At 57.6% G+C, this 11,225-nt stretch overlaps 1 protein-coding gene across 4 annotated transcripts in view; it reads right to left on the bottom strand.

The window, feature by feature from the left end:
• Positions 1-2,473: 2,473 nt before the first annotated feature.
• Positions 2,474-11,225, bottom strand: part of BCAS3 (BCAS3 microtubule associated cell migration factor) — a 714,356-nt gene continuing 705,604 nt past the window's right edge. The window contains exons 24-25 of one of the 4 annotated variants that reach the window (XM_030828114.1): positions 6,602-6,692; positions 2,481-3,334 (exon numbers count right to left, since the gene is read on the bottom strand). In XM_030828114.1, coding sequence (XP_030683974.1) covers positions 3,298-3,334; positions 6,602-6,692 — 128 coding nt within the window. In that variant the 3' untranslated portion in view covers positions 2,481-3,297. Of the gene's footprint in view, positions 3,335-6,601; positions 6,693-11,225 lie in introns of all 4 variants that reach the window. The other 3 variants (XM_030828112.1, XM_030828111.1, XM_030828113.1) reach the window with 3 other exon arrangements.

Below are 11,225 nucleotides of genomic sequence, written 5' to 3'. Positions count from 1 at the left end.
CCCTCTAGAGCCTCCAGTTCTAGGTCTGCAGTGGGAGGGCTGCCTTCCAGCAACACAGGGGCAAGGCAGCAGCTGCAAATTCAGTCTCTCAGCCCGGGCAGGAAGCCTGATGGAGTCCGGATGGGGATCAGCGGGGTCAGCGTCCTGGATGGGATAGGGGCACAGGACAGGGAGGTCAGTTCGCATTTGGGTCCCTGTAAGGGAACTGGCCAGGGTGTGAAGCAGCCAGGTGCAGACAGGGATTGGCTCACTAGGCGTGTGACTTTGTGACCCTGGGCAAGGCCCTGCCCTTCTCTGGGGTTCAGGCTTGCTTGTCATCTGCAAAAAAATGAGGATCGAACAGAACTCTCAGGTACTTTCTAGTTTCATGAGTCCCTGAATTGTGAAAATAAAAAATTACCACTGAGAAACCATATCCACTTCCAGACTGGTGGCTGCCTGGCCTGGCCTCTGCTGCTTTACAGAGGGGCTGGCCCTGGTGTTTGAGCTTGTGTGCTTGAAGTGGCCTCAGGCCCACCAGGCCTTTTCTCATCTTAGACGGTACTCTTGCTCCTTCAGTTGCCACGCTGGCTCCCACCGGCCTCTTTCCAGATCATGAAGATATTTTTCCTTCATCAAATTGAGAGGAAGTCTGTAGTAAAGCTGCCCGTTGACCAGGTAGTGCTGAGAGAATCGGGAGGTCACATGGATTCCTAAAGGTCCCCTGATCAGCCACAGTTCGATTCCTGTTCTGACGCCTCCCAGGTGATGCCACCATTAGGTCTGCTGGGGCTGGGGGTGAGTCCCAGATTGCCCTGGATGTTATCTGTAGAGGATAGGAAGCGGCTGCTCTGGGGCCAGTGGCCAGTAAGGTCCCCAACCCTGGGGCCCAGCTCTCACTTCCAGCTGATTACAGGCTATGGCAGGCTCCATAACCTCCCCAATTAGCCGGAGGCCAGGCCCAAGGCCTTTCTGATAACCTGAGCTCCAGTGGCAGCCGCTGTGGGGCCAGCTTATCTGGTCTCTCTTATCCTCACCCTTCCCCCACATACTCAAAGAGTTGCCCTGACTTCAAGCAGATGAATAACCAGATTGTCCTGCAAGCTCAGCCGGCAAGTCCAGCCCTACACCCACTACTTTCCCTGCCTGGGGGAGGCCACAGCTGTTTTGCCCCCACTGGAGGAGAAGGGCCGGGCCAGGGAGGACTCCTGACTCTGTAAGCTGCCAGCCAGTTCCCTGAATGGCTGAGAGAGCCCCTGGTAGCAAGGTCTCTGCCACATCCACGTGTCCTGGTGTGGTTTCAGAGGGGCTCATGCTTCCTAGGGCAGCTGAACCCATCCCCAGGAAGACAGGCCATGGGCAGCACGCACACGTAGCCTGGTAGCGCTCTGCTCCTTGTCCCTTTTTGACTGAAACATGGCTGTAGCTGGGGGTAGGGGCAGTGCCAGGCCCATCAATAATTCAGCAAGATGGGGAAAAGCTGCAGCTCCTCCAGCACCCCCTACTGCTGGGGCCAGGCTAGTGTTCCCAAGCATGCCTCAGTCTGGCATGTGACTTCTCGCCCTGCAGGTGCTCAGGCAGGAGGGACTGGCTTACGCCACCCTGTGCAGGATCATCTTCTTAGCTTACAGATCCTGGTGTGATTCAACAACCCTCCAGCTCTGTCCCCAACTGATCTGGTGGAGGGAACTGAAGATGAAGGCCTCTCAGGCACCATGGATGGGATGGGTGTGTGTGAAGGGGGCAGGGTCCCAGGAGCTGCCCCAGGTCTGGCTGGACAGTTGCATGGGAAGGCCTGTTTGTGAACTAAACTTTAATGGCTGTTCCATTAAACTTTACCCCAAAGCACACTGGCTCTGTGGGTTTCCTTCCATTCTCCAAGGCCTCCCTGGGGTCTCTGGGAAGTGTGGGCCAGGGAAGGGGGCAAAGGACTAGCATTCGTCTCCTTCCTGCTCAACGCACCATTTTTTCTCTCGGTTCCCGTCTCTTTGTTGCCACTTACTTTAGGTCCAGAAGTGGTGGTGGTGGGGCGGGGGGACAAAATCAGGAACTTGTCATCTGAAGTTTCCAGCCAGGTTTCATGAGATACCCACCTTCACCTGACCACCCTTCCATCTTCCGAGTTTAAAAAGAGAGGCAATTACAACAAGGTGCCCCCCAGATAAGGCTTTGCCAGACTCTCCTCCTGACAGCAACCCACCAGCACATGGCAAGCCCTGTTCCCCAGGGAGGAGGGTCCAACCCCGTGGTACCCCAAGAACTCATTGCCTCTGGTAACAGTCAAGATGCTTACAGAATGGGCTTAAATCAAGATGCATGCAGAATGGGCTTAAATCAGGCCCCGTCCAAATTCCAGGACAAAAGTTCTTCCCATTCCAATCCTCCACTGACTCCTTCTGCCCCCAAGTTGCACATGAAAGGGGGTGTTGGGATCCGGGGCACTCAGGCCATAGGACTCTGCTCAGCGTTTGGAGAGGACCCTGACCCCAGCAACTCAGGGATGGACACCAATTGCAGCGTGATTTATTGGACAAGACGTGCACTTTTCGACAGGGCCTCAGTAACCACGGTTTCCTTCACTGATCAGTACAGGACCAGGGTAAAGGGGCTTAAAGATAAGAAAGACAAACTTCCCATGAACAGATGGGGAAAGAAAGGAGGAAAAAGAGGCATCTCCCCCCCTTCCTCCTTCCCTAGTACTCTGGGCCTCTGTTCACCCCGTGCTGGAGTGGGGCTGACCAAGGGAAGCTGGGGGCAGTGTGTGTCACAGCCAGACAGGAGCTGAGGCTGTGACTGTCCACTCAGGGTCAAGATGGCCGGGTGGACCATCAATTCTGTCCCCACTCAGGCCCCCAGATGTGGTCACTGTTCCAGGCCCCCCCCACCCACCCCACCGTGGGTATGGTTAAAAAATACAAAAGCGGATCCAATGCAGGATGTCATATGCAAACATACACAGGGACCGAGCTTCTGCAGTCTCTCCTGGCCACAGCCTCCACCGACAGGTGTGGCAGAGGGCAGGTGCGCTGAGGTGCTTGGAGAAGGGTCTCTTCTCCATCCAGGTAGGACGGGCGGCTGCTGTCACTAAGCTTGGGGAAGGTGGTTGATGAAGGAAGAGCAGAGACTGAAGGGTAGGACCAGAGCGGGACTTCTCCCCTCCTCCAGCAGGGGAGGGGGCTGGCCAGTCAGAAGCAGGTTGCTGGTACCTACGGGAAGCCAGTCGGGAAGAGGCTGAGGGGCTGGCTCTCATTGGTGGGCAGCGGAGATCGGTAGCCATCAAAGTTTCTTGGTATGCTGCCGCTGGTGGAGCCTGAGCTGTTACTCAGAGTCTCGATGCTTCCCTCTCGCTGAAGTTCTGCAAGACACAGGAGAGGGCCAGGCCTGGTTAGAGTTGGGTCTGGGGAGTGGGGGCACCATCTGGGCCAGGCTGCCTGCCTTGAGGCACCATTCTGGGTTCACTTGTGTCCTTCCGCAGGGGGATCCCCGCCTGCTCCCTGGATGGGCAGGGGGCAGCTCAGGTCACAGGAAGGCTCAGCCAGGGGAGGGAAAGCCCCCTGGCTGGCAGACTTTGGTGTGAGAGCACGGTCTCCCTGTTGCAGGAAGCCCCTTAGGCCCGAAGCACAGCCACCCCGAGGATGTGTGTGGACGACACAGCTCTTCACGAGCCCGTACCCACGCCTGCACACACTCATGCTCAGCCAGCATGCCCCCAACTCCACAGTGCCTTCTGTCCGGGCTCTACAGGGGAGGCAGGTGGGGAGAAGCCAGGACACAGGAGGGCCTGCAGCATCCCGGCCTGATCTGTCCCCACCTCTCTCCTGCCCTGCCTGTGCCTGGAGCTTCTGCCTGGCTTTGCCACTCACTCATTCACTCATGCTCACCCACACAGTCCGTCTGCTGGCCAGGTCTTGGCTCATCTTTGGCACCTCCTGGCAAGTGTCCTGTTTCCCTGGGAGGGGATGCCTGGTTTGAGAGGGGCCTGTTCCAAGGAAGAGAGGGTCCCTGTTTGCCTGAAGCGCCTCCTTTCTCCTTTCCTCTTAGGCCCCAAGTCTCCTGGAGGCCCCTCAGCATCAACCTGAAGGGCAGGCAGGGAGTCCCGCCCTCCTCCTCCTCTGCCTCCCTGGCCCTGCACATCCATGTTGCCATCTCAGATATGGCAGCTTGATCCATCTCATTCAGCTATGGGCCCCTCAATTGTCCTACCATCTCTTAACCCAAGTCAGGTCCTGGGGTAGGTGGGTTGGGAACAGAATTCCCTGCTTGCTGAGTGCAAGGAAGAACCAATTACTTCTTGGCTTTTTGAAGGTGGTCAGCTTCGATTCCCTTTCACTCTCTCCAGGGGGCTTTGACATATGGTCACACACACACTGGGCAGTCTCTGGAGTCTGCCCCAAGCCAAGATATGTAGACCTGCAACCTTTCCTTCTCCAAGGGATGCCTGCCTGTGACTGAAGGAGTCTGGCCTGTCCACCCAGGAGTGCAGGACCTCAAAGCAGTCACTTGAAACAGCAAGATGTGCAAAAACGTTGCACTCGTCTGTTCTGGCTTGAGACCTTGGTCTTCACCCTGCAACCGCTCCCAGGCCCCCTGCCACCACACGTGCAGTACAGCTGGCTCTGGTTAGGGAATGAAGGGGTCATGGCCTTCATTCCTGGGCTGGCCAACACCAGCCAGCCAGGAACGAGCCACTGACCCCCACCCGCTGCAGGCCTGCAGCAGCCACAGAGTGGTGTGGGGAGGAGGCGGGCACCTGGACCTGGGGAGGGGAGGGGCCCTGGGGATCCATCAGCCGAGCCTGTCGCCCGGGTCTCGGTGGGACAGTTCACTGGGACACCAGGGCCTCTTGACGAATTGGGGAAAGTAGGGGGATGGGACTGTGGACAGGGACCGAGGGCCTGACTATGGTCCCTGACCTCCAAGGGACATTGGCTGCCTGGGAAAGTCAAGAGCTATCTGGATACGGATAGAAAACAAGGCAGGTAGGCTCTTTTTTTCCTGCTCCTCCTTCAGTATCACCCTAATCTGGGGGGACAGGCCATTGTGCCGTGAGATGGAGAGGGTGGTAAAGCCAAGGGTAGACCCTGGGGATTCTACGTGGAAGCTCCAGACTCCAAGAGACCCCTCTGTTGCCTTCTTTCCCCACAAGCAAGCCGAGGAGTTGTGGGCGTTCTGTCCCACGGCCCTCATGCGCGGCCGGCCCGGCACTAGGGGGCGCTGACAGCAGGGCCAGGTGGGCGGGAGAAGAGCACCGGCAGGAGCAAGAAAAGCAGGGGCTTCCTTAGGATCGGGCCGCCAGACCTAAGGAAGAAGGCCCCTGAGGAAGGAGCAGGCAGGGCCACCAGGATGGGGAAGGCTGGCCCCTTTTTACAGCTCAGGGGCAGCTTTAATAGCCTTGATGCAAAATGCCTCCACATCCACACTGCCAAGGAAGCCAGGAAACGGGAGCCCGGGCCCAGGCATGGCACCCCCACCGTCCCTTGGCATAGGCCCCCAGCAAATACCCCAGCAGCCTCGGTGGTCCCACCAATGAGTCTTCATGGATGCACTCCAGCCCACCACACCACAGTGCAGGGAAAGCCCCCCAGGGGCTTACAAGACGAACGTCCCGTTCTTGGGGGGCCAGGGACAACCTGAGCCCCTTGCTCGCATTTTCCCTTTGCCAGTTAGGCCCGGGTAAGATGGATGGGGGCAGCGTTCTCCGTCGCCCCCGCATCCCAGGGTAAGGTAACCAAGGCTCTGCTGAACTTCTCCCTCCTCTGCCTCTGCCCTGGCTAAGCCTGCACTGTTTGCCTCGGTCTCCTGACTCCAGGTCACCCACCCTATGCCAAAGCCAGAGTGGGCTGTCTACAGCACAGCCCTCATCTTGCTTTTCCTCTGCGTAAAAGCCTTCAGCCACTCCTAACAGTTCCCAGGGCAAGGTCTGAACTCCCCAGCACTATGAAATGGCCTTCCATGACCTGCCACCAACCCCTCACTAGTGGTACCCGTTATTATGTCTGAGACACAAAAGTGATGAAGCTGTGTGGTGTTTGGACCCATCCAGGTGGTTCTAGGCCTCTGGGCCTGTGCTCATGTAACTTGCTCTGAAAAGCCCTTCACTGGCTCCCTGGGCCCCAGAACACCTACTCATCTTCCAAAGCTTAGCACAAGTGTCCACTCCTCTGTGAGCCCGTCCTGTCCCCCGAGCAGAGCCCGCCAGACCCTACCCTGCGCTGTGCTGACTCCTAGCCCAGGCCCCCTCATCCTCCCACGTGTCTCATCTAGGGGAGACCCAGGGGGGTTCTGTGCCTTATCTCTGTATCCCTAGTGGCCTGGAAAATCATGGGTGCCCTAAACATTTCTAGCATGAATGAATGAATGAATGAATGATGTGGTAAGGGGAGGTAGGGGCCCATTCTTCAACACAGATTAACAGTGAAAGAAACGGGGGCCTGCTGGCCCTGGGGCAGCTTTGTGGGCGCTTTTCTCCACGCCTCCTGTCAGACCCCTTCTGTTCCTCCCCCTGCAGGCAGGGGTGTGTGTGGGAAGTGGAGGGGAGGAGGGCTGCTCAGATTCCCCCCTCCAAGTCATCCCGGCCGCCCAGCCCTAGGAGCAAGCGGCAAATGGAAATGTGTGGCCTTACCTTCCTCCATCCCGAACGCATGCTTTGTTACTGTTGGGTTGCTCACGGACGCTGGGCTGTTGGCATTGTTTTTTTTTTCCTTTTTTTTTCCCTTTTGAAAAGAAAAGCATTGAGGAATCTTTTTGGAAAAGATATGGACAACGATTGAGAAGTACACTGATCTCTGCAAGCAGGTGGAGAGGTGTCAGGAGGCGCAGGGGCACACCGTGAGGAGGGGGAGCTTGCAGTCAAGGAGGACAGTGACATGCATGTGTAGGGGCTGGGGACCAATCTGTCTTGGGGGTCCCAGAGATGGATCTGCTGTGACAGAGGGGGCCAAGACCTCGTTCAGAGTGGGGGAGGGGGAGAGGAGTCACAGGTTCAACATGAAGAACAGTTTTAGGAAGTGGGAGGGGTAGGGACCTACGGCCCATGCAGTGCCAGATGGGACCCCATGCGGGTGGGTTGCCAGAAGAGGACAGGGAAACAGACTGCAGTTTTCAGGGATGCCCTTGGACCTTCTGACTCAGTGGCCCAACTCCTGGCTGCTGCCCTCCTCCCCAACTCCCAAGACCCCCAGGTCTGGGCAGCTGTCCTGTGGTTGAGGTGGACCTGTGGGGGAAGTCCATCAGGAACCTGCCAGGGCCCGGAAGAGAGTGCTGGGGGCTCTGTGGCAGGAACTGAGGGAAGTGTCCCCAGCCGCCTCCCCCCTTAGAGGTGTGGAGATTCTGGTCAGTGGGAAAAGCTTTAAAAGAGCTTGTTCTCCAGGCCCCAAAGTAGGGCAGGAGAGGAGGAGTGGCTTCCAGGCAAGTGGCTAGACCCAGTCACCTCATTGTGACCTTGCATTCTCCAGGGATGTGGTCCCCTGGGTGGTGGGAGCTACATACCCACATTGCAGAGAGCAAAACCAAGGAAGAGGAAGCAACCACTTGCCCTGGTTCTTCACCTCCCACCCCCACCCCCCAAGAAAGAATGGGTGCTGGTGCGGGCCACAGGGTGCTGGCAGCTCCGGCATCACTAAGACCAGCCCCCATGCCCATGCTGGAGAGCCATTCCCTGTTGGCTCATATTGGAAATGGGCCTGTTACCCGCAGCTGCCCCTCTATGCCTTGGGCCAGGATGGACAGCCCCCAGGGGTAGGGGGGTGATGAATGAGTAGCAACTGAAGGAAAGGTGCCTCCGCTCTCATGAAACAAGTGAAGGATGAGACAGCTTGATCCTTGGCACTACTGTTCTCAGGGTGAAAAAAAAAAAAGCAAGGTGGATGCTCATGCTGTCCCACTCCATATGAAGCCCATCCAAACTCAGAGGTGTCAGAGGGGGCTGGCGTTTTTAGAGAGAAGCAACCCTGGTCACTTGGGAGCGTGTACCCAGGGAGATGGGGTGGGGTGGGGTCGCTCTCTGTCTGTGAGGAGGCAAGGGCATGGCTGCCCACACCTCGCCCTACTCCTGAGCTGGGCCGTGCAGCATGGCCCCATGCCCCTCCACCCACAGTGCAGTGTTGTGGCCCCTTTGCCAGGCTGTGAGTTGATGGGCAGCAGACTCCCCGGGAGGGGTGAAATGTGGAGGGCACAGGGCCTGTGTGAGATGCAGGGAAAGCTGGAGAGGCCAAACCAGGGGCCCCAGCAGCAGGTCGGAGGTGAAGTCAAGCCAGGTGCAGTGGCTCACACCTGTAATCTCACACTTTGGGAAGCCAAGGCAAGGGGATCACTTGAAGCCAAGAGTTCAAGACCATCTTGGGCAATACAGGAAAACCGTGTCCAAAAATTAAAAGATTAGCTAGGCGTGGTAGCACGTGTCTGTAGTCCCAGCTACTCAGGAGGCTGAGGCAGGAAGATCCCTTGAGCCCAGGTGCTCCAGGCTGCAGTGGGCTATGATTGTGCCACTACATTCCAGCCTGGCATCTCAAAAACAAAAAACAAAAAACAGTGAGGAAGTCCTGCTTTGGGCTTGGTGTTCTCTGGGTCTCTTCCAAGCTGGACGTCTGGCCAAAGGCCCTGAGAAAAGCTCCTCTGGCTTCGGAAGGGGGGGCATTGAGCCCTAGTCTCAGGGACCTGAGAGGGGCCAGGGAGGACAGTGCTCTGTGTGTGTTTAGGAAGAGGCTGCCTGGGGCCCCTGGTTCAGCCTTTGGGCAGCTCTGGCACTTCTGTCACCACAAAAGGAGCAGCGTCCATGGCTCTGTAGATGAGCATTGATGCTGCCCACTGAAGGGACTGGCAGAGCACTGTGACTGGGCCCTGGCTGCATTTCTCCACCCACGCTGACTGGTGGGAGTAGGATGAGATCTTACGGTCCAGTCTGACCCTGCACCCACAGCTCTGCCTGTTTCCAGCAATGAGCAGGAGGATGAGGATGTTTCCCCTGGCCGGTCCATCCCCCAGCCTCAGAGAACCCCAGAAGGCAGAGGGGCAGTGTCTGCCCAGGTTGGTGGAGGCGTTTAGGGAAGTGGTTAAGGGCACAGCCCCCGGCCACTTGCTACCTGGGAGACTTTGGGAAAGTTACTCGAATCTTTGTGCCTCAGGTTCCCGAACATGAGGTTAACAATGTCTGTGTCGTGGCCTGGTTCTGAGAATGAAATTAAATAATGCATGTAGAGTGCATCACCAAGTGCTTAACGCTTCCAGTCAGCAAATGTGACTTACTATTATTGCTGCGATCGGATTAGTCACTGTGATGATCCACAGGACTACAGGGTCCCTCTCCAGCCTCCCTCCCCAGCAGGTGTCTCTGCCAGCCAGGCCCTCACCAGCTTGCCTTCCACTGGAGCTTGGGAAGGATTCTTTCTTTTTAATCAAGAGATGGCCCAGGGAGGAAGATGGCAGATGTGTGTTTACAGCTTTTCATTTCCCTCCTCGCCTCTTTGCAAATACCCTCTTCCAAGATGGAAAATAAATTTCCAAGCCTGTTGACATGCATCGATTTTTCCCTCCTGCATCCACCTCTCAGCTCTCCCACATCGGCAGGGACTGTGGTTAAGACCCTTGCTGGGGCCAGGGGAGCGGATGGCTTCGCAGCACACAGCAGCCAGCAGAGCTGCCCACGCTTGCCCAGTGCCTGGCTTTGAGAAGGTTTGCAACCAACAGCTTCAGTACCTTCTGCCTGGGGGTTCCTGAACGGGGAGTGAGGTACGTAGTGGGGGAGGTCATCTCATCAGAAGGTCAGGCATTTTCTGCATTCTCCCTTGATGGGACATGTGAAGAGGTGACCAGCGGGTCACGTGACTGCTCTAAGTTCAGGAAATGAACCATATGGGGTCTGCCCCAAGCGATCAACTTGGTCAGCAACGGGCCTGCACACAGGGCCCTTATGTCCTGCAAACAGGACCAGCTATGCAAAATGGGGCTTGGAGAGAGAGAGAGAGACTAAGTGGAGGGAAGACTTGAGCAAATTGTGTGGGGCTGAGCAGGGCTGGCAGCCTCCTGGTGCTGGTGCTGGCGCTGGCACTGGCACCTGGAGAGGTGGTGGCCCAGGCAGACGTGGCTCCGGGCTGCTTGTCTTACACCTGTCCTGTGCCTGAAAACAACTGCTGTCTCTTCCAGAGCGTGGTTGAGGGGGCGGGGGCCTGCTCTGTGAGACAGAGATGGAGTTGGCTGAGATTGGCTCTAAACCCCTGACAGCCTTGTCAGAGACCACACTCTGGGATGGAGCCAGCCTCAGCCCCCAGGGCACTTTTTAGGAGGTGAAAAGTGCAGCAGTTAAAGGCAGCCCTGCTTCCCACCGCACTGAGCATACCCACCTCCCAGGCTGCCTGGCTTCCCTGTGCTTTCCCTCTTCCCCACCACCCGCCCGCCAGGCTTCACCCTGCAGTGTGGGGCTCCCCTCCCCACCAGGTTCCTCCCTCAGGCTTCAGAGCTCGCTGCCATGCCCACAGACCAGGGGTCCTCTTTGCCTACCAGCAGTGAGTGCTTGGGAGGACGGGGGGCTGGGGCTAGCAGGGACTGAGAAGGGAGTCCCCTTTCTCCTCTGGCAGCAGAGTACATGCGGTCACCAGTGCTGACCCAGCTCCTATGTCGCTGGTTTGGATGTATCTGAGGACTGGCTGGAGCCATGCTCAGGATCGGCCAGATGTGGGAGAAGCCCTGCCCTGCCACTCCCTGTGGACGGCCCAGGGAGGAGGAGGACTGTGCTTGGAGGCCGAGACTTCGCTGTGGCCTCGGTTCTGTCACAGATGTGCCAAATGACCTCGGCAAGTCACTTCACTTCTCATCTGCGTCAGCATCTGTGGCACAGGAGGGGGAGGGTCTGCTCTAGTGACCTCACCGGGTGTGTACGGCTCTAATGAGAAAAGCATGTGGCGGGCTTTAAGAAGCAGAACCCGCACTGGACACGCACGTGAAACTGGGTAAAAAACACGCTTTGCTGCCTCTGCTGTCTTTAGCAGCGGAGGGCCCCCCAGGAGAGGTGTTGAAATGCCTCTCCTAGCTCCAGCTACTCCGTGCCAACCTGGGGGGCAGAGCCTTGGCTGATGCCATTTAGGGTGGACTCAGTGCTGAGGGGCATGGCAGGTGGGCGTGGGGGATGGAGAATGCCCGGCCAGGTGCTGCCACGCCACTCTGTGTGGATGCCAATGAGGGGCCTGGAGGAGTCTCAGGCACCGGCACACAGGCCTGCTCTGCCCGGCTATGAAGAGCGGACAGGGCTTGGC

The sequence above is a fragment of the Nomascus leucogenys genome, chromosome 14 (assembly GCF_006542625.1).
Source record: "Nomascus leucogenys isolate Asia chromosome 14, Asia_NLE_v1, whole genome shotgun sequence".
NCBI lineage: Eukaryota > Metazoa > Chordata > Mammalia > Primates > Hylobatidae > Nomascus > Nomascus leucogenys.
Note: the sequence above shows the minus strand (reverse complement) of the source record. Positions and strands in the feature narration are given on the sequence as shown.